This window comes from Puma concolor, chromosome D1 (assembly GCF_028749965.1).
Source record: "Puma concolor isolate L17-30 chromosome D1, mPumCon1.1.hap2, whole genome shotgun sequence".
NCBI classification, from domain to species: Eukaryota; Metazoa; Chordata; class Mammalia; order Carnivora; family Felidae; genus Puma; species Puma concolor.
This window is the reverse complement of record NC_141676.1, coordinates 89,805,295-89,831,574: the sequence shown is the minus strand read 5'-3', so window position 1 is coordinate 89,831,574 and position 26,280 is coordinate 89,805,295. Positions and strand designations below refer to the sequence as shown.

Below are 26,280 nucleotides of genomic sequence, written 5' to 3'. Positions count from 1 at the left end.
TCTCATCAAAAGTACAAATTCAGAAAGATTCAGGGAAACTTGTAAAGATGCAACCCACCCCTCAGGAAGTAGCTTTGCACAAGAACCTGAACCTAGTTCAATAGCTCCAGGAATTGATGACTTTCTCTAGCCTCCTTTAGATCTTTTTCAATCTTAAGGGATGGTATTTGTGGAATCTGTGCCGCTTCAACTCTTCTTCCTCACCCGGGAAGCTGGTGTGTGCCTTCTAATGTAAGATTCTCTGGTCCATGCATACTCAGCGGATGACTTTTCTCATCTAATGTTGCTCAACCAACACCACCAACTCTTCCTTCCAGCCAACAATAAATAACAACAGCAGGAAGTTTTACTCCATAAAGCATTAATAAGATATTTTAATGAGAAAAAAATCTTAGTCTTATGTTTCTATTCAAAGACACTCAAAACTAATTTTTCCCTGCCCATCCCTTCTAAACTGCAACTTTATTTGTGACCATGTAATAAAGGCCAGTTTAAAGATTTTTTTTTTTAAAAAGTTTAAACCTTTTTAAAAAAGATTAAACAACCAGGCTAGCAAAAAGGTACTCAATACATACTTTCCTTATATCAAACAAGCTAATATTTCAGTACAATGTAACTATACAGAATATATACAATACACATATGTTCACAAAGCAAACACTATAGGCTCAGAACAGATTTGAAAAAACATGATATTCACATTGATTACAATAACTCTAAAAATGATTGTAACGTTGAAACGGCACTTAGTTTACAAAAAAGTCACAAAAATATATATATATATATATATGTATATATGAAGTCACCAAGAACTATGGTTCCTGTAAAATACTAATAGCCAGATACTAGTATATAAAATGTGAAGTTCTGACATTGTATACATTTTTAGGAAATAAAACAAAATCCAAAACCATTTTTGTTATTGTTGAAAGTCAAACATGCCAAGAAGTTATTAGCTATGGCCACTGTCACCAAGTACAGCCATATTTAAATGAGATGACAAGTGGATACAAAGCTGGTGAACTGGGGACTGGCACAGTTAAGAGAGTTGTACTGGTTCTAGGAGAGGGCTGAAGACATAAAAACACCCATCTACATAATTCACATTTCTGCCCCAGCATTACCCTCCCCCAAGGGTTTCACAAAATGCCAGTGCCCAAAAGGAATCAATGCTGCAAGGTAAAAAAGTTTCCCCAGGCTTCTTTGATGTTGGCCTATAGGAAAATATTAAGCATGCATCGGCTAAACAAAGCAGTCAGTCACCCAACTGGAAAACTGTGGTGCAGCTTCCTCCCAGGCTGGTTGTACTAGAAAGTACTCCAGTTTTTAAACAGAGCCAGATTTATATGTTAGCTCTGTAAAATACTGAGCAACTGTAGCAGCAAGTATGAAATTACAGAAACAAAACCACAATTTTATTTAAAAATTCATTTCTGTGACATCAAAACAATTTTTCCTTCTTTATCTGTCTCCTGTAAACAGACATCAATTTCTTCTATCACTGAAGTATGGTCAATTTCAATTTCAATCTGACTTTCTCATTATGCTGCTGTGGAAAAAGACAAGTCCTAATCTTGGAAAATTTTAATTTACTCTTAAAAATGAGAATACAGGAATTTCAAAGTAAAAAAAAAAAAAAGTCTGTTCTAAAAGTATCTCACAAATATATATATTTAAATATTAAAATAGGCTACCTAGGATTTTTATAAAATGGCTTTTGAAAAGATAGTAGAGGCACAAAGAAGCCACAAACTATCTTCCAATTGGACATAAGGTGCCACAAGGGTGCCATACAAAGAGGCAGGCAATCTCTATCTGATGCAACAGGAGGCACCAGGAACAACAGAAATATCAAACATATTATTGGGACGTGGATCAAAACCAAATTTTACTCTATTGAGGGCTGTTTTTTTTTTTTGATTTTGAAATATATGCATTAGAAGCCATCACTTTGTATAAGGAAGAAAATGAACAAAGATTATGATCTTACACCTTCCAAATACCTGGTGGCATTCATTTTAGGCACCTGAAAGATGAAAAGCAGTGCAACTTTCAATAATTTAATGGACTACTCTCAGTATGAGAGACTTTACATAGCATCTATCAACTTGAAAATTAAATTGATAACTGAAGGAAAACAAAGCTCTTAGAGAAAACACACTTACAAGGTAATCATAGAAAAGGTTCTCTCTAGAAAGCAGAGGTTTCTAGGAACTGCACAAAAGGTTTTACCTTTTAAATGAACACAGCTTCCACTAATGCCAACAGAATCAATGTATGTTAAGGGGAGATGGCCAGCTCCTCTTCAAGTAGGGAAGATTTATCCTTCCTTAGAAGGTGATGTACTTTGGTAACCTGAACATTCAATTACAGGATGATTTTTTAGCTTAACTGGATTATGAAATCTGGATATAGTTAGACCAGCATTTGGGAAAACAAGGATAATTTCATAAAAGTCATGACACTAGCCCCTCAAACCATCAAGCAGCAATTTTATCAATAAATCATCACAATTGAGCCCAAGGCTTTAAGTTTAATCAGCAAACTTAGTCAATTTAAAGAGAAAGGCAATAATCAAAGAATTAGATTTTATAAACCAGGCACTTCAAACTGAAATTAAAAATTTTAAAGTTAAAACAATTTTTTAAAAAAAAATTGTTTTCAATCAATGGTCTCCACTTTTAAATTCTTTGTAAACTATTATGTGCACAGGTACCCTGGTATTAGCTGTAGCTTGCCCGGGCCCTGCACAGAGGAGGCTCTCTTCAAGTAGCACAAGCACTTTGAGGTGATTCTGTATTTTGGATACTGCCAAACTGAGACTCCAATAACATTGCCTGACATTTCTGCAGAGACTATTTGTAAAGACACAGAATTGTTTTTTCCCATCACAAAAATAGAATCACTACAATGTAGTGGAAATATCTAACTGTATTAGTTTAGTATGAAGTAAAAAAAAAAAAAAAAAAAAAAAGTACAACTGTGATGTCACTAAGAGTCTACATCCCATAATGATATAAGCTTACTTCCTCCCATTAATAAATTTCAACATATTTATAATCTAAAAACGAAATATCCACAGAGTGTCTGTTCCTTAGTTGAACCTGGAAATTGGTTCAATTCCACTTTACTGTTTAATCTGAACCATTATTGCTTTTGGCAAGCTCATCTTGCTGAGGACTTCCTAGATAAAAAATACCCTATATCACCACATTCTGTCAAGCAAAATGACACTAAAAGATAAAAGTGGGCATAAGCAAAATAAAAAATAAATTTAAATTTTGACCATTTTAGCTTAAAGCTAAAGGAGTATGCTTAGCTATAAACATTCCTCATAGATGTGTATATACTATAATAGAACTCTCCTTAATTTTGTTCCACTGCTTCAGAAAACAAAATCTAGTTTCTAATACATTCTTCTGTTACTTTTAAAATCTGAATATATTATAAATAAAGTATCTTATGTCAATAACTTATAGTGAAAATCACATTTATTACCTTTTAACAACTTTGGGTCGCTTCCAAACACAAACTTTACTAGCACCCGCCCACACCCCCCAGTTAATATTATATCTAGACAACTATTCTCCCTCATTTGGATGTATATTTCAGAGTTATAACTTCACATTTTGCAGATGAGTGACAATAGAGTACGTGCCACATGAAAGTTTCTTGTTCTCTTCTTCATCAATTCACCAAATCTCAAACTCCTTTCTGTTACGATATTACAATTTAGGACTATTCATTCCTCAAGTAATAACAATGATTCCCTCCATGTGGTAAAGTACAGAATTGACATTACCTTACACAATAATGTATTTTTCACGGACTACAAAGTTGAGAGACTAAAACTGATCTGAGAATCTTCAAACTAAAAGCCACTAAATAAGATAACTGGCTTCTATTTAGATGGAGTACAAGAATAAAATGAGAGAGCAAACAAAAGAAAGAGTTAATACAGCTTCCGAAGGCTCCCAGGGGAATCATTTATACACTAGGAAAGTCTGGCTCAGTAGTTAGAACGTAACAATGATACTACATTAGACATGCTGACTAGTCCATTCCGTTTGATAAACTATTTTAACAAAATGCAAGTTTTTCTGTTTGCTTTTGAAACCAAAGAGCATGTGTCATAACACGGAACCAAATTACTTAAGCCGGAATGGTTTATATGCTGAAATGTTAATACGTAAAACTGAATGAGGTTATTTAAACATTTTAGTACACTTTGTCTCACTGAAATCAAGAACTTAAAAAAAAAAAAAACCTGGCAATATAATTAAATATGCAACTAATTATGTGAAATAGAAATTAAGATTACTTGAAATTCAAATTAAGAAAAATTCATTTAAATATATTTATGGATGATAATCTCCATCTGTTTCTGTTTATAAAAACCTTTAAAAAACCCAATATTAATCTCTTTCGAGAATTATTACAAGCATTCTCGTGCTAGATGTTTCCATTGTTAGAATGCACCCCTGAAAATGGGAAGAATGACTGCAGGAGATTGAACACCCAGTTTCATAGAAAGCATCTTTGCTCATTTCCAAAGTGTATCATACCTATTTGGTAGCATAAAAATGGAAAATAAATGCTTTTCTTGTATAAAATTCTTGGTTTTAAAAAGGCAATTTATCCTGCATCCTAAAATTTAAGCCCTTTAAAATATCACAAAGTTACCCTCTTGGGCCTTATGAAAGACAGCTATACTTAAGTATTCTAAACTGGAATTTTTGTTTAGTTATACTGGTAATTTCTAATGGATGGGATAATGGAACTGGCTTTCATCTCTTTGCAATGTTTTCCATATATTCTGGTAAAATTATCCATTCAATTATCCCTCTCTCAGATGAATTTTAAATAAACCTAAATAACACTATATACAATTACCCCTTGCAGCTTAGTTTAAGCTAAAAATCCTTAAATTGTGTATCAAGCAAAATGGAGAGCCTCAATGAAAGAGAAAAAAGGCCTTTGTTTATATCATTTTATGTTAAATACTAATTAATTAGTTACCTGTATTGTTAAGATTTGGGGTACAGACAATAAACCAAGTATACATTTTGATAGTATATTCAAGTTTTTCATAAAACCTGGAAATCTGTGCAATTTGTAATTACCAATGAAAATCTAGTTTCCATTTGGGAAAGAATAGTCAGTGGTGGTAATCCTACATTCTGAGAACACAGAATACTTCCGAGCTGCCAAAATTGTGGGCTTTCTTAACACAGAGTTCTCAGGATAGGTAGGGGATATGCTAAAACACTTTCAATCATACAAATCCCCAAACAATTCTTACATGTTTATTTTCTTTAACCCTTATTTTTTTTTTTTCCTTTACTTAGTTATAAAAAATAACTCTTAGAACTGAAGGCAACAATGATTCCTGGTCATTAATTTTACCTATTCTTTGTTTTGCCCATATAAAGATTCTAAAATTAACTCCGAGGTTTATCCATTGGCCGGCATAACATTTTTCAAGGGTATGTATGACGTTAAAAATAAAAATTCCTAATTTTTCCAGCTGAGACACAGCAGTACTGCTACTAGTAATTATTACAGTCTGTTGCAAAAAGTAAATTCAATCCTGTTAGTAAAGAAGCATAAATGATGGAAGCCCAGTATAACCTGTGTATGTTGATCTTCCTGTAGGTAATATACCTATGTTTGGGAGCAAAGGGTGGGGAAACAGGTTCAAGACTGAGATAAGCAGTTGGAAACAAGTTAAAACTTGACAGCAGAATTTGGAAAAAGAATGTTACCTGAAAAAAATCTTCAATGAGTTTACTTTCCCTTCCTTTACATTTGTGGGAGGAAAATCAATCACAGAAATAGCCAATTAAAAAAAAAAGAAACAATAAAATCACTATAACTTAAAAAATTAATTTTATTATTAAGGTCTAGCACCCAAACAAAATTCAGATCTTGTGTTTTGAATAAGAAACTATTTAGTTTCTTTTTCTAATTTAATCAGGTGTTTTCATAATTATTAACCTGTGGGTATATACATAGAAAAAAGGTTATTCAAAAGTTCATTGTTCATGGACTCATGAATATTTAGGATCAAGGTCAGTGATGCTTTAATGGCACCAGATGCAAAGTATACTCCAGTCCAGAGTATGATATAAATTTCGACTATAAATCAGGAAGTTTCATTTTTTTTAGCAGCAAAAGAGGTGATATTAATTTAAGGTTTTTAAGTTTTCCTTTAGACTTAGTTTTTTCCCCTAGATTTATGAGTCCTAGTTGATCAATTTAAAGCCTTTTCTCATCTGTTACATTATTGCTTACATTGTGTAAAAACTACACTAATCCTTTTAATAAACTTGTCAAAGTCTAAAAATATTTTCAAACAAAAACAATGTATCAGTGACACAGGGAACTTTGTAAACAATCTTAGTTGGGTTAAGAACATAGCCTTAACAGAGAATTCTTTTATTTTGTCCAAATCAGCACAATAAAAACATCCTCAACAATACATAAACCTATATATAAAATATAGAATATCTCCAATATTTTTCCTTTATATAATATCATGCCAGTATATGCAAGAGGGAGTACTGTTCATGGGGCAAGAGGGGAAAATGATTTAGGCAATGACCTAATTAGCCAGGCATTAACATTCAAAGACCAGGTAAACAACAATTTTAGTCAGAAAAGCAGTATTAAGAGTTCCTATGAAGTTGGGATTTATGTACTTCATTTTCCACTCCTGGTCATTTCATGCACAGCCCGGCTATTCTCAATCATGGTTCTCTGCCTTCTTTCACAGAAGAAAGATTATTTGGAGTGGTACTAAAGAAGTTCAGGGAATGGCTATCCCTACACCAAATTTCACCATGAAAAATAATAGAAATGACAAAGCTTAAAAAAAAAAAAAAAAAAAAAAAAGAATACATTGGATTTCAGAAGTATTTACCCTAGTAATTTTTAAGAAAGCTTACCGTAAATATTTCCTAAACCAACAGGCTTTACAAAATATTGTACAATGTCCTGTGTATAGGAGTAAACATCTATTCAGGCTGTCAAATTCTGTTCAGTAATTTGTTTCCGGTGTACCCTTTCATCTCAGAAGGTCAACAATGATCTGAATTCTTCTTTACCTAATGATCTCATTAGCCTGCTTTTAACAGTGGAAGAAACTGATACAGGCTTGAAGTCAACTGGTTCTCCTGAAGTCTCATAGTTTCAATTATGTTTCAACATCATGTTGTTGTGCACTTACAGAAGCAATCTCTCAGTCATGAAAAATAAAACATCAGTTGTGGGGCTTACAAAGTAAAAAGGGAAATTCTTTCCCAAACCCTTTTTTGTTTAAAAAATTAAATTAAATTTAAATGTACAAGACCAAGCACAGGCACTTTCTAAAAACCAAAAATGAAGCCAAACCATGAAATTACTCAATGGTTATAGAAGACAGCTCTGATTTGGGGGGGTCATCTCTGGTTGCCTCGGCACAAGCACTGGTCTTTGGCTGCTCTGGCATTTCTTCCTCTTTTTCTGCCAGCCCACCAAGAGACCCCAAGGGGAAAGTGCTTTCACAATTCTGGGTCGAGGAGACCTGTGAAATTACAGGCATTTGAACAGAGGAGTTGCTTTCAAAACTGTGTTCTCCAAGATCATACTGAACAAGGGTCTCTTCTTGCTCCTGGTTTAAGTAGTCCGGTACTAGGAAATCACTAGATAAGAGGCAAAGGATGAAAGAGGGAGTTAATTTTCAAACCAGTAATAAATTAGCCACAATAAAAAGACCTGATTTGTAAAACAAGATTGGGATTTTTCATTTCTCTAGTTCTTGACTAATTATAACTCAGGATATTCAAATTTCTAAGCTTTCCTAAATATGAACCCAAGCCATCCATCAGAACCAAAGTATATGAACTCTAATATCAATAGGATTAATTATCACCTTCATTGTCACTTTAGACCCCTAAGCAGCCTTTCTTGTTCTATGTAGAAGAGTTTCTGTATACAATTAGCATGCTCACTTAAGCAAATATCATTTGAATAACTTATGCTTAACTTTTCTTGGATTATATGCTAATTAAGAGGTATATAAACCTAACTTTTTATTACTTCCTGGATATAAGTTAGTTAAGAAACTAAGTCCTTATGCATAAATGACAGTATACATAATGTACTATATAGAGAAATATAAAGAATAAGTTATGTGTATCCTGCTATTAGATTTAGTATATGAAAACAATAAATTCCATTTGAAGTAGGATTTGAAAATGAATGCCATGAGATCAGTTATATATTAGTCCTAAGAAAGTATTTATTAATACTGAAAATATTTAATATTGTATTGATAGGATTAAATATTTAATTATTAAATATGGAGAGTAAAATATACCAAAATTTTAACAACAGTGGATATTAATCCTGAGTGGTGAGATCAGAAAGTATTTTAATTTCTTATATTTTATACTTTCCTACATTTACTAAGTTTTCTACTATAACATTTTTTGTAGTTAAAGCAAACATAAAATATCTCTTAGATGCTTTAATTAAATCTTTATTGCTGGACTTAAAAAGTTCGTTCTACTAGGAATGTTAATAACTGATACATTTAAGAAGGTGGTTTCATTGTCTGTCCAGTATTAATAAAAAAATTAAAATATGTTCATTTGCAAAACAATTTAAAATGTCCTATGTTTTATTTTTTAAGAAGTCTTCAGGTGTTAGACAGGAAGAACAGAGGACAGAAGGGTATGTACAGGGAAGATACAGGCAATAGAAGTGGTTAACTATGACACTATCTTAGTTCTGGACAAACGATGTTTGATATGATATGTATAATTTAGGTTTCGTGAGATGACAACCAGACACTCAGACATGAGTAAACAACATGAATGTCAGGTCTGAAGAGGAAAAAAAATCTGCAGGAATAGTTTGGAATTTATTGAAAAGTAAGATTTAAGAACTAAAGATGGTTTAAAATTTAAGTTTAGGAAGATTTCATTTTATAAAAAATTAAGGATTCCTACAGATGTACATATTTGATAAAGTATTAAAAAAAGACAACAGTGGGGCGCCTGGGTGGCGCAGTCGGTTAAGCGTCCGACTTCAGCCAGGTCACGATCTCGCGGTCCGTGAGTTCGAGCCCCGCGTCGGGCTCTGGGCTGATGGCTCAGAGCCTGGAGCCTGTTTCCCATTCTGTGTCTCCCTCTCTCTCTGCCCCTCCCCCGTTCATGCTCTGTCTCTCTCTGTCCCAAAAATAAAATAAATGTTAAAAAAAAAAAAATTAAAAAAAAAAAAAGACAACAGAGTTTTATATTTAGAGACCTCTGAAAATGACCTTTAAAGCTTACATTTTATCGGTCTTTATGCTTCAGGCTTCTTCATTTGTAAAGAGACATGTTCAGTCATAATACTAGTTAGTGGCAGAGTCAGAACTAAAACCTGACTTCCTTAGATACTCTATAAATCAGAAAGGAATTCTATCATAAATTATTAATGAAAAGCATGAGCTTTAAATTGAAAGAAAAAGGAAATTTAATTGAAAATAATCATATCCATTATAGTTACTGTTGAAGTTCTTTTCTTTATTGGTAAATATATATCCCTTTATATAGAATTAAAAAAAAAGAGAAGTGGTGAAAAGTTTTGACATCCAAAGAGTCTGAATTAATCCAGTACCACTAAGAATCATCTAACACGGTAAAATTTCCAATAAGGTCTATATTACTTTAAGCTTAATTATTGAAAATACAAAAAACTAAAACCCAAGAAACAAAAAAGACAAAGCAAGAGGTAAGTAGTCTACTTCTGTAGGGAAAAATTTCCAATACCAACTAGAAAAATATTTATAATTGTATATACCTAGAAGATCCAGCAAAATTGTATCAGATCAGGAGATGAGAGTATGGACAGTGGAAATTTAAAAGGAACGTGACTGAGCAGCCAGCAACCTGATAAGCATAGCAGGCCGCCCTGACAGCAGGGAAAGAGAGTTTAGTAAGCGGTTTTCCTGGCTCGTTTTTGTTGTGCGCCTCACCTGCTCTGGAAGTAGTTTGCTAGCTCTGACGCTTCATGGTTCAGACTCCTCAGGTGCACGATTAAATTTCCAGAGTTGGTGAACATGGCGCCACATGTTTTGCACTCGTAAATCCGAGGCTTGCGGATAATGTGCCGGGAAACCCTCATGTGGTGTTTATATTCCCCGAAGGAAGTGAAAGTGGCACTACATATCTGGCACCGGAAACAGCGTTTACCTTCATGCTTTAGGCGATGCATCTTTAGCGAGTAAGCCCTGGTGAACTTTTTCCCACAGCGGTCACACTGAAATGGTTTAATTCCTACAAAATAAGGCAGAACAAAGTATTATCTAAAAACAAAATAAAGTGAAAGGTGACAAACCTCACAAATTTCTGAGCTACAATTTTGTAGCAACAGGCAATTTAAAAAGGCAAAAATCACCAGCAAAAATGGATTCCAATTCAACATCTCAGAAAAGGTACAGAACATTTGAAAAGTCACTAGGGCTTTAAAAAAAAAAAAAAGGGCATTAGAAGGAGAGGTGAACTAGTTAATATATACTCAAGTTGATTTCTGAATATTCTTCTAAATCATCTATTTTACAGACTTCAAAACATAACCACAGTATTTAAACAGAATCAAATCCCCATAAAACATCATTTCATTAAAGTAGTAAAGTTTATATTGAAAAGATGTGAAAATGTACCCACTCTTCATTACCTGAGAAATGAGAAGAAACATCTCTGAACATAATAATCATGTTAGAACTATCATTTGGTGAATTGGATTTATGGGCATATTATGTAAAGTGATAGAAAAAATATGTAGAAACTAATATGTGAATTATGAAGTATATTAGTTATCTCTTCAATTATCATAGTTTTAGCAAAAAAAAAATTAAAAACCTTCAAAATACAATCTGTTGATTTAAGTCATAGGGAACTGATATTATTAGCTCAGGGACTATTAGACCTATCTACAGAAGAGGAAAGCAAGATGACAACACAGCTGAAAACAGGAGCAAAGATTTCCTATACTCATCAGAGGTGTACCCACAAGAATTTTGTTGCCTTTTTGTGATCACTAAACTTAAATTTCAAATGTTTTACATGTAATTTATTTAAAATCTTTTATCCTAAAAAATGCTGCAAAGCTGATTAATCAGGGCACAGAGAAATTTTAGGATGGCAGAATTAAAATTAAATTTTAAATAATTAAATTTTAAATAATTAAATGTAAATTTCTAAAAACACTTCTTATTTGGAAATAATTCCATTCATAAAGAGTAGTTACAAGAATAGTACAAAGAACAGCAATAAATACCCTTTTAGTTCCATTTGCTCTACCATCTGTACCTGTGCTTCTCTATCACACATATATACACACGCCTAATATACCCAGTGCCTTTCATTTATGTCTACACATACACCCCACCAAGTTTTAATCCGAATACTTATGCCTGTGGCAAATGTATTAAACAAATAGCTTTCTGACACTGTACCATTTTACCAACAGACTTAGGCTTATCTGATTCTCAGAGACATATTTTTTAAACTCAGAAACATCTGTTTTCTATTTTTAACTGAGATTCCAAATGTAATGTTTCAAGTACTCATTTATGCAACAGTAGGGAAGACAACATTACCTGAGTGGATGAGCATGTGCTGTTTTAGGTTCTGAATACGGGTGAATCGTACCCCGCAAGTTGGACACTGAAAAGGTCTATCTGGACCGTTTGGACTTGGTCGTTCCGTACTGCTGGTAGAAGGAGCTATGTAGAGTTGGTAGGGATACTGAACATTTTCCAATCTAAAAAAAGACCAAAGGAGGGAGGAAGATTCTGATTTTTAAGCTGAATAAACATTTCTGCACAACTTTAATGAACAAAAGAAAAAAATGACTTTTTGAGAGTTTAACTGTTAAAAGTTCCATTTATAGCAATATGAAAAACAATGCTGAATTGTCCAGAATGTCCAACATCCTAAGGACATACTATCACAGAATGTATCATAAATGGTTTTACCTTAGAAATTCTTAATCTCTTTAATCCTTTCCTTCCTACTACTGCTTTAATTTAGGCCCTTATCAACACAAGGTTGAATTAGTAACTCCCTCTCTTTAGCCCCCAACCCCTCCAATACATCCTTCTGTGTCACAGTGATCTGATTAAATCAACACCCATTTTAAAATCCTGCAATGGCTGTTACCTTCAGAATAAAGTCTGAACACCTTTGCAAGGCATACAAACCTCCTCATGTTCTGGGTTGTGTACTTTTCCAGCCTCATTTCTTCTCATATTCCCCAAACATACCAAATACCAAGCAGTTCCTTCCTAATAGTTCTCTCTCAATGTTGTCCTTTTGTTCATTTAACTGATGATGATGCTCTTTAGAGATGGGTATGACTGGATAAGCGAGGTTTAGAAGGGGAGTTAGAGGTCTTGGCCATGTTAAGTCTGAAATGCCCTTATATATCTATGTGGAGATAGATACGAAGCAGGGAGGGACAACTCTAAGATAATGACCTGGGATTTATGGGCAAAGAGATGAGGATTTGGCAAACTTTTTCTGTAGTAGGGCAAACAGTAAATATTTTTCACTTTGCACACCACATGATCTCTGTTTCAACTACTCAACTCTGCTATCCAGACAATACGTAAACAAATGAGCACAGCTATATTGGAACACCTGATTTACAAATAAAGGTGGTAAACTGGAATTGGCCCACAGTTCACCAACCTTTAGATACTATTTAAAATACTACTTGGGGGGGCGCCTGGGTGGCGCAGTCGGTTGAGCGTCCGACTTCAGCTCAGGTCACGATCTCGCGGTCCGTGAGTTCGAGCCCCGCGTCGGGCTCTGGGCTGATGGCTCAGAGCCTGGAGCCTGTTTCCGATTCTGTGTCTCCCTCTCTCTCTGCCCCTCCCCCGTTCATGCTCTGTCTCTCTCTGTCCCAAAAATAAATAAACGTTGAAAAAAAAAATTTAAAAAAAAAAAATAAAAATAAAATAAAATAAAATACTACTTGGGGCGCCTGGGTGACTCAGTCGGTTGGGTGTCCAACTTCGGCTCAGGTCATGATCTCATGGTTTGTGGGTTTGAGCCCCGTGTCAGGCTCTGTACTGACAACCCAAGAGCCTGGAGCTTGCTTTGGATTCTGTGTCTGATGCTCTGTCTGCCCCTCCCCCACTTGTGCTCTGTCTCTCAAAAAAAAAAAAAAATAAATGTAAAAAAAAATTTAAAAAACTACTTAAAAGTGATCATTATTTAGATAGATACTAGATATAGATACTATTTAAAAATGATAGGCCTGAGCAGTTTTAAAATGCCGAATAAACCTTGTATAGGTGGTCTACTTTATGATGTAATAATGCTACCTCTTTACTTTCAGAGAGAAAATGAGGTACCCAATAAACTACTTATGTAATTCCAAGTTAAAATGTTTGAATTTACAGTTGCAAGTACATCCTCCCCCTTTTAAAGTTTATTTTATTATTGAGAGACAGAGAGAGAAAGAGAGAGACCAAGAAAGAGCATGTGCAAGGGGGTGGGGGAAGGTGGAGAGGGAGGGAGAGAATCCCAAGCAGGTTCCATGCTCAACATGGAGGCAGACTTGGAGCTTGATCCCATGACTGTGAGGTCATGACCTCAGCTTATATGACACTTAACCAACTGAGCCAACCAGGTGCCTCACAAGTACACCCCTTTATAGAAAATGACAGACTATGTTGGTACTAACCGATCATCATCATCTGCATGAGCATTAGTGCTAGAAGTGTTTTGAAGCGTAGGTAACCCTTCAGTGACACCTTCATCTACCGAACCTGTGAATAAAAGGAAAAAAAAGAGGATAGCAGTCAATACTTTGGTATATATAAGCCAAGCTATTAACTGCAATCTGTATCTCCAAGCCCATAAAACAAAGAATATAAAGAAATCTTTAAAAATAAACTGTATGTAAGACAACAGTCTTATATTACTATTTAAATTCTTTTAGGAGTGTTTCTTTGATAGAAATTTCAGAAACAAGCAGACAAATTCAAATGTAAACAAAAATTCACATAAAATTAAATAATGTTATAACAATCATTTAAGGAAGTACTCTATTTTTGAAAACTTTATTGTGACATAGGACTTACTATACATAGAATTTTTATGTAGAATTAAAAAGACAGCTATAAAGTGAATGCCTCCTTGCGCAACCTCCACACAAGTTCCACTAATACAATGCCAGCATCCTAGAAGTCCCCATTTACCCCTCCCTCCCTAATCACAAACCCTTCCTTCCAAGAGGTAACCACTCTGCTGTCTTTTTTTTTTTTTTATCATTATTTCAGTCCCTTTTTTCTTGACCCTCTTCCTTTTAAAAGTAATTTTATCTCCAACACATGTACCTATAAACTAGAGGTTGGTTCTTGCTGGAACACAGCCACGAACCATCTAGGGCTGCTTTTACACCACAGTGGCAGAGTGGAATAACTGCAGTTATGACAGAGGCCATGTGGCAGCTAAGTCTAAAATATTTACTACCATGCCCTTTAAGGGTAATTGGCAACCCTCACCATCAACATACAGTTTAGTGTTACTGCCTGCAAGCTTTATATAAATTGAGTTACACTATATGTATTCTTATCTCCTCTTTCCTTCAGTATTATGAAGTTTAAACAGTTTGTAATATTCATAATCTATCCATTTCACTTTTTTTTTTTTAATTTTTTTTTAACGTTTACTTATTTTTTTGGGACAGAGAGAGACAGAGCATGAACGGGGGAGGGGCAGAGAGAGAGGGAGACACAGAATGGGAAACAGGCTCCAGGCTCTGAGCCATCAGCCCAGAGCCCGACGCGGGGCTCGAACTCACGGACCGCGAGATCGTGACCTGGCTGAAGTCGGACGCTTAACTGACTGCGCCACCCAGGCGCCCCTATCCATTTCACTCTTAATGATGGGCAGTGCCAGGCTATTATGAACAATGCTGCTGTGGGTATTCTTGTACAAGTAACTTAATACACAATACATACATGCATGCGTTTTCTAGGATACCTATACTTAGGAATGAAATTGCTAGATCATAGGCTACGTTTATCTGACTTCATTAGAAAGTGCTAAACTCTTTTCCAAAGTGATAGTACTAAATTTACATCACTATTTCCAGTGTATGAGAGTTAGGTCATTCTATACCTCATCAACACATGGTACTGTCAGATTTTTAAAATTTTGCTAATTTGGTGGGTGTGTAGCAATATTTCATTTGTGGTTTGTGTTTTATTTCCCTTACTACCAATGAGGTTGAGCACTTTTTCATATATATACTGAACCCCGTGGTGGGTGAAATGCCTGTTTGAGGCTTGTTATTCAGTTGTTTGCTTTTTACTATGAGTTTTTTTTTTCCTTCGTATTTCAGTAATACAGGTTACAAATATTTTTGCCTCTTCCATGGCTTATCTTTTTACTCTTCTGATGACCAAACATTTAAATTTTATTATTTTTTAAAAATAGGATTACTATGTATGTCAAGAGTTTTAACATTAAAATTTTTTTTAATGTTTTATTTTTGAGAGAGAGAGCATGAGCAGGGGAGGGGCAGAGAGAAAGGGAGACACAGAATCCAAAGCAGGTTCCAGGCTCTGAGCTGTCAGCACAGAGCCTGATGTGTGGCTTGAATTCGTGAACCATGAGCTCATGACCTGAGCCAAAGTTGGACGCTTAACTGACTGAGTCACCCAGGTGCCCCTAAAAATAGTATTTTCCTTTATGGCTGTGGCTTTTTGGTCTTATTTTTAAAAGTCCTGGGGCCCCTGGCTGGCTCAGTTGGTGGAGTGAGAAACTCTTCATCTCAGGGTTGTGAGTTTGAGTCCCATGTTGGGTATAGAGATTACTTAAAAATAAAACCTTAAAAGAATAAAAATAAAAATTCTTCCTTATTTCAAATTATCTTATGAAAAATTTTTGTTTTGCCTTTGACATTTAGGTCTTTTTATTTATTTTTTTAAGTTTATTTATTTTGAGAGAAAGCAAGTGTGAGTGTGGGGGGGAGGGTGGGGGGGGGGTGGGGGCAGAGAGCAAGAGAATCCAAAGCAGTTTCGGCACTGTCCATGTAGATCTCACAGACTCGATCTCACAAACTGTAAGATCGTAACCTGAGCCGAAATCAAGAGTTGGACACAACTGACTGAGTCACCCAGGTGCCCCTAGATCTTTTCTTTAATCCACTTGGAGCTGATTTCATAATCAACCACATTTATTGAAGTCTGTCTTTTCTTCTCTGCTCTGCAGTGCTCTAAGTGCTCTCATGCATGGGTCTGTTTCCAGGTTCTCTATTAGTCCCATCTGTTTGTCTCAACTTATATTAATGCTAATCTTTAGTTACTAGAGCTTTTTAAATCTTGGTATCAGGTAGACCAGCAAGTCTTCTCATCTTGTTCATTTGCTTCCTGAATAACTGGGCTATTCTTGGCCCTTTGCATTTCTCTATACATTTTAAAATGAGCTTGCTAAACATAAATGGTTAATAATCGTTCTATTCCCCCCTCTCTATTAGTTTGGAAATTACATAATCCTTCCCCCTTTTTTACTGGTTACTTTAGAAATTAGACACATAATTATCAAAGTCTCAGTTAAACAAAACTTTTGAACATTAAGGATCTTAGGACAGTTTAAATCCAATTTCCACACAATCTTATTCTGCAACTTATGAATTATTGAGATTCAATAAGATTCAATAAATTATTGTTACTCTTTTATGCAAGCAGCATTTACCTACATTTGTCCATTCACTTCACTTCTTCCTTCACTCTTCATTCCTTCTTATATTAGACCTTCCATCTGTGTTCACTTTGTGTCTGCCTGAAGTCTGTCCTTAAGAATTTTCTTTTGTGAGGTTTTGCTGATGAATCCTGTTTCTGTTTCTTTGAAAATATCTATTATTTCAGTTTCATTGTCAAGAGCTATTTTTACTGTGTGTAGACATCTAGACTGGCCGTTATTTTCTTTTAGCACACTGAGGATATTATCTCACTGGTTTCTGATGCTATTAAAGCGTCATACTTCTGAAGATAATGTCTTGTTTTGTCTTATTATTTTCTAAATTTTGTCTGTAATATGTCTAGGTTTGTATTTTTATTGTTCCTATTTGAGATTTGCTGGCCTCGAATCTATGGATTGATGTCTTTCATCAATTTTAGAAAATTCTCATTCTCTCTTCTCTTCTTAGGATGTCATCAAACCTCTGTTTGCATTTGCATAACCCTTATCCTCTTCTCCACTGTAGTTTCTACCATTGTCACTGTGAAGGTTAATTTTGTGTATCAACTTTACTGGGCTACGGGATGCCTAGATAGCTGGTAAACCATTATTCCTGGGTGTGTCTGTTAAGAACATTTCTGGAAAGACTAGCATTTGAATTGGTAGACTAAGTAAAGAAGATACTCCACCACAGTGGGGTATCATCCAATCTGTTGAGGCCAGAATAGAACAAAAAGTTAGAAGAGTAAATTTGCTCTCTCTCCTTGAGCTGGGGTATCCATTTTCTCCTGTTCTTGGACACCAGCACTTCCAGTTCATGGGCCTTTGGACTTGGGACTTATACCATCAACCCTCCAGTTCTCAGACTTTCAAGATTTGTATCGGAATGACACCACCAGCTTTCCAGGTCTAGCTGGCAGATGGTGGACTGTGGGACTTAGCCACCATAAATACGTGACTGAGTCCCTCCTAAGATATCTCCTTCTATATACCTATATATACCTATTGGTTCTGTTTCTCTGGAGGACCCTAAAATACAATACAGTCTCTCTCTGGGTAGCATTCAGGTGATTTGTTTAAATTTATCTTCTGATTCATCAATTCTCTCTTCTGCAAAATCCAATATGCTGCTAAAAGGTTGACAGAATTATTTTGGTTACTTTTTTCTTTTCTAGAAGTTCTATTTTATCCCCTCAAATGTGCTACAAGTTTTTTTTATAGTATACTGTTGTCTGTAATTATTGTTCAAGCTTATTTCATTAAACCTAGTAAGCATATTTATTTTATATCTGTGCGTGAAAACTACGCCAATTTATTTCTGCTGCCTGTTTTTGTTTTCCTGTTGGTCATCTTTCTGCCGTGTTTCCTTGTGTGCCCTGGTTGTTTTTCACAGTGGTTACGGCCCTTGAAAAGGACTTGTAGAGGAATGATTTGCTTAGGTGAAGATGCATATACCCTATTCCAGGGAAGCTTTGTTTGCTTCTTCTGCTAGGTTCCTGGAGGGCACTACTTAAACAAATTCAATGAAATTCCCTGGCCTCCTGGTGCAAGGAATAATCGGGATCTAAATCTGCAAGAAGGCTGGTCACTGGCCACAACTTCTCAGGGATATGTTTTTTACCCCTTTTCCTTTCCATCTTCTAGTTTGCTCACTGCCAAGGCAGCTGTTTCTACAGTCAGTCCCCTGGAGACTGGAGGAAGGGGAACAGGTTTAGTTGTAGTGGGAAAGTCCTTTGGGGTCCCTACTTAGTGTACAGAAACTTCTCTAAGACTTCACAACTTTAACATGCTCTGGGCCTTAACTTCTGTTTGCCTTGCTCTTTTAGTTAATGAACCAAAGCCAATTTGTGTTCTGACAAATGTCTTAGTAAACAACCAGTTTTAGTGCTCTGACATCCACTTACCTCTCTGGGTTGTGCTCCCTCCATCCCAAATTTAACCTGGTAGGTCCCTAATTATCCTTTCAAATACTTTCAAGGTAACTTAAGAAAAAAAAAAAAAAAAAACCCACATTGCTGTTTTTAGTGGGAGGGGAGATCAATCAACCTAGCCTGTTCAAATCAGAGACTGAATTTGTCAATGTATTTATTGCATGCTGTTTCACCAAATGAAAAACCTGAGCTTGCTGAAGTTTTAAGAGCAAGCATGCTTTTGCTTGCAATATTTTAGTGAAAGCTAAACTGAACTAATTTTAACAGTTTGCATAATACAATATACATGTGGATATTTAATAAATATCTGTTAATAGACAGAATGAAATTTCCTTCTGATGAAAACTTAGAATCCAGTACTTCAATTTTCCCCTTTGGAACACTTGAATTAGTTGACATTACTAGGAAATGAATACATTTTCCACTTAAATAAAATTTTCCAAAAAAAAAAATATAACCTAATCCCTTTTGAGGCATCCAAACTTACTTTAGTAAGGGATCTGTGCTAGAAAATTTTTGACAATTTGCCTTGACTTCTTAAAAAAAGAATACTAATATAATTTGTTTCTTGATGACTCATAGCAATCATCAAGAACACCAATTATTATACTATGTTCTAATACACTGATAAAATTTTTGAAAGGAGACAGGACTATGTGCATTTACATTCATCCCTAACTGTATCCATATTCTTCCTGCACACCTCCTCCTCACCCCTCAACCTTACCCTTACTGGTGTGTTTAGCATTTCTGCGCATGCCTTTTTCTTTCTTTCTTTCTTTTTTTTTTTTTTTTGAGAGAGAGAGCGAGAGCGAGAGCGCACACACACAGGTGTGTGAGTGGTAAAGGGGCAGATAAGAGAGTCTCAAGCAGGTTTCATGCTCAGCCCCGACGGCTCAATTCCACAACCCTGAGATAATCGCCTGAGCTGAAATCAAGAGTCAGAGGCTCAAATGACTGAACCACCCAGGCGCCCCAGTGCCTGCCTTGTCTTTTTCTCTTTCCCTTACTATCAAAGACGTTTATGCTTTTCCTTATGCCTACTTATCCAACTTATTCCAAATCCTTCTGATTTTTTTTTTAAGATTTATTTTTGAGAGAGCATGCATGTATAAGTGGGGGAGGGGCAGAGAGAGAGGGAGACAGGGGATACAGAGCAACAGCACTGACAGCAGCAAGCCTGATGTGGGGCTCAAAACTCATGAACCCAGAGATCATGACCTGAGTGGAAGTCGACCATCCAGGTATCCCTTTTTGATTTGTTTTTAATACAGCTTAGGAGACCTGATATTGTTGATTCTGTTTAAGAAACATTCACTTGTCAATATTTCCCCATTCTCACTTTTTCCTTAAAGAAAAGGGAACTAAACATTAACATCTCAATCTGTCCTAGGATAAAAACTGGAAAATTCCCAGTATTTGGACCTGATCACCATGGACACACACAGAAAAATCTACTTTATAGTAGTATTCTGCAATTCAGAGTGCTGGCAATATTAAAGGTTACAGGCAAAGACCTGCAAAAAAAGACTGGAGGTTGTGACTAGGGCAAGTCAGGATGACTGATCTGACATTTGCTCCTCACAATCAGATTACACTACTTCTAGGAGGTAGTGCAGTCTTGGTGAGGTGGAAATAAAACCCACTCTGCTCTGGACTGATTCTAGCATTGTCAAGAGTTTGCTTAAAATGCTGGTCAAAAAGAACTAAAATGCAGTATAAGATACATCTAGTAGATGTTTCCTCTTAAAACAGGTATCAGTAAGATACCTCTAAGAGGTATGACATAGATGAACCCTGAAAATATAGGGGTACCTGCCTGGATGGCTCAGTCTGACTTTGGCTCAGGTCATGCATGATCTAATGGTTCATGAGTTTGAGGCCCACATCGGGCTCTCTGCTGTCAGCAAGGAGCCTGCTTAGGATACTCTGTCCCCTCTCTCACTCATGCACTCACTTTCAAAAATAAACATAAAAAAAGACAAAAAAAACCCCCAAAAACCCCAAAAATATTACAGAAAGTGACAGAAGCCAGTCAGAAAAGACCACATATTGCATGATCCCATTTATATGAAATACCTAGAATAGGCAAATCTACAGAAAGTGTATTTGCATTTGCCTAGGGCTAGGGTGAGACTAGGAGGGAGTCACGGCTAAGAGTTATATGGCTTAACAGGGTTTCTTTTTAGGGTGATGAAAATGTTATAAACTTGGGCGGGGGGGAACCTGGGTGACTCAGTCATTAAGCATCTGACTTCAGCTCAGGTCATGATCTCATGGTTTATGGGTTTGAGCCCTGCTTCTGGTTCTGAGCTGACAGCTTGGAGCCTGGAGCCTGCTTCAGATTCTCTCGTGTTCTCTCTCTCTCTGTCCCCCTTCTGCTTGTGCTCTCTCTCTCTCAAAAATAAAATAAAATGATAAAATAAAGTAAAATAAAATAAAAGGTTATAAACTTAGAATGTGGGGGGTGGTTGCACAACTTTGTGAATATACTAACAGCCACTGAAGTATACACTTTCATGGGTGAATTTTATATGTAAGTTGTATTTCTTTTTCTCTTCTTTTGTTTTAAGTAGGCTTCACACCTAGCATGGAGCCTAATGCAGGGCTTGAACTCACGACCCTGAGATAGAGACCTGAGCTGAGATCAAGAGTTGGACACTTAGCTACTGTGTCACCCAGGTGCCCCTTTGTAAGTTTGTATTTCAGTGAAAACTTTTTTCAATGAAGAGGTTTTAAAAAGGGAAAACCATATAAATATTTTTTCAATTTTGTCTTTGTTTCCCTGAACACTGCTCTGCTTACTTTCATATGCCCAGAATCAGGTATTGTCTGGTTCCTGATCAATGACAACTGTCCTTTAGCCAAACCCTGAAGTAAAAAGTTACACAAGCATTATTCTTATGGACCATCATAATTCTCAACGGGTTGTCTCAATCCAAAACTGCCATCTCTTCTAGGTCAAACATCTGCTTCCTTTATGTTTCTTCTCTGTAACACCAACTAGTACACTTATCTTTCAGCTGACACAATTCTACCAATGACAATTTGGAGCTGCAAGTGGCCATTTTGGGGGGAGCTTCTGACATAAACAAGACTGTTCACTTGAGATGCATCAACACTATGCAACACTGGAGTGGGGATTTTAAAAGGCACTGCCGTGGATATTTCCAATGTGTGCCTTTGCTGTCACTGACACAACCCTGGTAAAACCTGGATATAGACCAGGGCACCTGGGTGGCTCAGTTGGTTAAGTGTCCAACTCTTGGTTTCAGCTCAGGTTATGATCGCACGGTCTGTGAGTTCGAGCCCTGAATCAGGCTGTGCTGACAGCACGGAGACTGCTGGGGATCCTCTGTCTTTCTTTCTCTCTGCACCTCCTCTGCTTGCTCACTCACTCTCTCAAAACAAACATTAAAAAAAAAAAAATACAGATGTCCTGTTTCTTAAAAAAAAAAAAAAAAAAAAAAAAAGCATGGCTACAGACCAAACAATGAAGTACACTTTTAAATACCTCCAAATGAGCAATCAATTTGTTCTGGTTATTGTTTATTTTTAGGGCAGACTGAGGCTTACAATGCTAAAGAGCTACGCTGCAACGGTGGGGAAAAATTACTAGATTTTGTATTCCTCAGTGGGGAAATCCCAATTTATTCTCTAGTAACGGGACCACACATTCACTGGTATTATTATTGAAGAATTCCATAAATTTTATATCTTACTCATACTCTCCACTGTCCTTATCATCCACAAACTTCAAGAAAAATGAGGAGAACAAATATTAAGCAGTCAAAAAAAAAGAAATCTTGTCATTTGTGACAACATGGACTGACACAGCATTATGCTATGTGAAATCAGAGGAAGACAAATACTGTATGATCTCACTTATATTTTTTTAAAATGTTTTTATTGAGAGAGAAAGATAGAGAGAATGAGTAAGTAAAGAGTAGACAGGGAGAGAGAGAATCCCAAGCAGGCTCTGCGCTATCAGATCATGACCTGAGCTGTAATCAAGAGTTGGACAGTTAACCGACTGAGCCACCAGGCTCACTTATATGTGGAATTTAAACAAACTGAGCTCATAATTAACAGAGAAGAGAAAAGATGATGCTTGCCAGAAGCAGAGGGTTGGCAGGGTGGGAGAAATAGGTAAAGGTGGTCAAAAGGTATACATTTCCAGTATAAAATAATTAAGTCATGGGGAGGTAACGTACAGCATGGTGAGTATAGTTAATACTACATTGTGCATCTGAAAATTGCTTAAGAGAGGTCTTAAAAGTTCTCATCACAAGAGAAAAAATTATGTAACTATGTGTGGTAACAGATGTTAACTAAACATACTGCAGTGACCACTTTGCAATACATGCAAATATCACGATTATATAATGCTGTACGTCAATTATACCTGAATTATTAATAATAAAAGAAAATATCCCTGGTCTAAATTAAAAGTTTTTTTTTTTTTAATTTTTTTTTTCAACGTTTTTATTTATTTATGGGACAGACAGAGACAGAGCATGAACGGGGGAGGGGCAGAGAGAGAGGGAGACACAGAATCGGAAACAGGCTCCAGGCTCCGAGCCATCAGCCCAGAGCCTGACACGGGGCTCGAACTCACGGACCGTGAGATCGTGACCTGGCTGAAGTCGGACGCTTAACCGACTGCGCCACCCAGGCGCCCCTTAAAAGTTTTAACAGACCAAAAAAACGGGGCAAAGAACCCCACAAGTGGAATGCTAAAAAAATTGAATACCATGTTTACTGTTTTCTTACTTCAAAACAAAACAAAACAAAACAAAACAAAACAAGGGAGTAAATGGATTCTAAAACTATAATCATCAAAGCACTTAAAAACCCTCAAACTTCCACAGCCCTAAGTATGGTAATACTTGATAGCAGAAGAGCCTTGATAGCAGTAAGATAAATCCTCTTTTGGACCCACAAGTTATCTCCTTAGGAGTTAATAACAGACTACCTTTTACAAGTGGGAATTTCAGTTTAAATCTTAGGTTCTAACCTTTGCCCAGCTGATATGAATGAATACTTTAAGAGATTTGCAACTTTATCACAAACAAGTACGAGCTGCATTTTGAAAACATTCACCAAAGAAGCTTCTGAAGATTTAAAATCTGTGGAGTTTTGTTCTTCTGGAAAAGATGCCACCAGAGAAAATTTGTCACTGAGTATCATGTAGAAAGGAATTGATAAGGTATTAACAACTGATTTAGCAGTAAAATTTCAAGGTGTTGTTCAGTAGATTCACATTTCCTAACTTAGAACGACATACATCACATCCTTCAAACTACTATACATCTGTTCCTTCTGAGGGATTCTCCAGAAGATACAGACTTCAAAAATGAACAGCTTTTTCCAAGATTAATTTTCTGATTCTTCAGTAGTCTTCTGTATCTATCCCTTTATTACTAATCACCACCAGTCCTGTCTATTACAACTAATGTGATTTCTCATCTTTATCCTATTGTTTTTGACTCCCTAAGATCTCATTTTGTCACTTAAGGAAAAACAAAACTCATAGGTTTTTCCGGACCAGAGCTACTCTTTTTTTTAAGTTTATTTATTTATTTTTTTGGGAGAGAAAAAGATCACGGGTGAGGGAGGTCCAGAGAGTTGGGTGTGGGGGGGGGGGGGGGGAGAGGATCTGAAGCAGGCTCTGCACTGACAGCAAGCACAGAGCCCAGTGCGGGGCTTGAATTCACAAACCATGAGATCATGACCTGAGCCAAAGTCGGACGCTTAACCAACTGAGCCACCCAGGTGCCCCTTTAGCTACTATTTTAAATTTAACAGATCACTGAATCCATTATCCTCTGTCTGATCTGAAAAAATTTAATATTCCTTTAAATATGCCAGAAGGTAGCTTCTCTTTTAATGGCCCATTGTATCATATTATATATCAGCTCTGAGCCTTGTGAAAAAAATGTTCCTTGATCTGTCATAATCAAAATGCTTCTGCTGATGTCATTACAATCCCATCATCAAGGCCTATTCAATCAGAAAGACACTAATACTGGGGCTATCCTGTTTCTGATAGAGCTTGTTCTCTTCGGAGACACTTCAGCCTAGTTTGCAGAAACTGTTTTAACTTTAGCCAAGGAATTTGTCCATTTTAAGGAACATAAAACTGACTCACTTCTGTCATAATGAATGATACTTATATTAGCCCAAACTCCCCACCAGGGAGGGGCAGAGAGAGTGAGACACAGAATCCAAAGCAGGCTCCATCCACGCTCTGAGCTGTCAGCACAGAGCCCGATGTGGGGCTCGAACTCATGAGCTGTGAGATCATGACCTGAGCTGACGTTGGACGCTTAACTGACTGAGCCACCCAGGAGCCCCAAGGAATTTGTCCATTTTAAGGGACATAAAACTGACTCACTTCTGTTGTAATGAATGATATTTATGTTCCCCAAACTCCCACCACTAGGATACTACTTCTTATGTGAACATAGGGTTTACAGGTGCCTGCTGCACACTAATTTACCTTGTGTATTTGGGGTAACTGTTAGGGATTTTCAGATTTTAAAACTACCACATCAAACTGTTCAACTATGGTATGTTCCTGGTGGTCTTTTGTTGGAAGGCACTGACATACTTAATAGACAGGTATTACTATCCTTACCTTATAGTTATGGAAACTCAGTGAGGTTAAATGACTTGCTCAAAGTCACACATCTACTAAGTGGCAGAAACCAGTAACAGAATCTAGATCTGTCTGACTCCAAATTCTAATTTTTAATCATAGTTATACGACTTCTCTATATGTTCAGTGTTGTAATTCTACCTGTAATTCTAGCTGCCCACTTCAAACTAATTATTTATTCACTACTGCTGAGAAAAATGTCACATTACCTCTCAATATTCTGACCCCTGTAACAATCACTTAACTTTTAATGGCAGATTTTAAAATTTAGGAAAAACTGAATTCCTTTAGCATAGCAAACTGTGGACTTTCTAGTACTATTTATTTTGTCTTTGATACATAAAGATGATACTTCAAGACAAATAATTAAAAAGCCATATTATGAATTCTTTCTCACTTATATTTTTTCTTAAACTATACCAGATATTGATGACCACCTTTTTGAGTACCAGGACCCAACCTAAATTTAGTAGTCTTTTTTCTCTTTTATTGCTGTATTTATTGATTCTCTAAACTGGGGATGTCCAATTTTACAACCCTATGCTGTGCAACTGGCAATAAAAGGAACTTAAAAGAACAAGTAAAATCCTATATGGATTAATTTCATGGATAATCAAATTATTACTTCAGAATTTTGTAATAATGGATGTATTAAATATTATATTCTCAAGTCCCTAGGAAAGACAAACTACTTTTAGATATCTTCTTTAAATAAATTAGTAAGTAAAAGTAAATACTCTTATGAAGTATTCTTACGGAATATGGAAAAAAAAAGTACTATAAACATTTTTCCTTACTCCTGCCTACATACTTTACTTTTTTTTAAATTTTTTAACTTATTTATTATTTGATTTATATCCAAGTTAGTTAGCATACAGTATAACAATGATTTCAGGAGTAGATTCCTTAATGCCCCTTAGCCATTTAGCGCACCCCACCTCCCACAACCCCTCCAACAACC

At 36.0% G+C, this 26,280-nt stretch overlaps 1 protein-coding gene across 2 annotated transcripts in view; it reads right to left on the bottom strand.

Moving 5' to 3' along the window:
* Positions 1 to 354: 354 nt before the first annotated feature.
* Positions 355 to 26,280, bottom strand: part of ZBTB44 (zinc finger and BTB domain containing 44) — a 70,672-nt gene continuing 44,746 nt past the window's right edge. For both annotated transcript variants that reach the window (XM_086678659.1, XM_086678660.1), the window contains 4 exons: positions 13,723 to 13,807; positions 11,630 to 11,793; positions 10,004 to 10,304; positions 355 to 7,682 (listed from right to left, as the gene is read on the bottom strand). In XM_086678659.1, the coding sequence (XP_086534785.1) occupies positions 7,400 to 7,682; positions 10,004 to 10,304; positions 11,630 to 11,793; positions 13,723 to 13,807 (833 nt within the window). In that variant the 3' untranslated portion in view covers positions 355 to 7,399. The remainder of the gene's footprint in view (positions 7,683 to 10,003; positions 10,305 to 11,629; positions 11,794 to 13,722; positions 13,808 to 26,280) is intronic.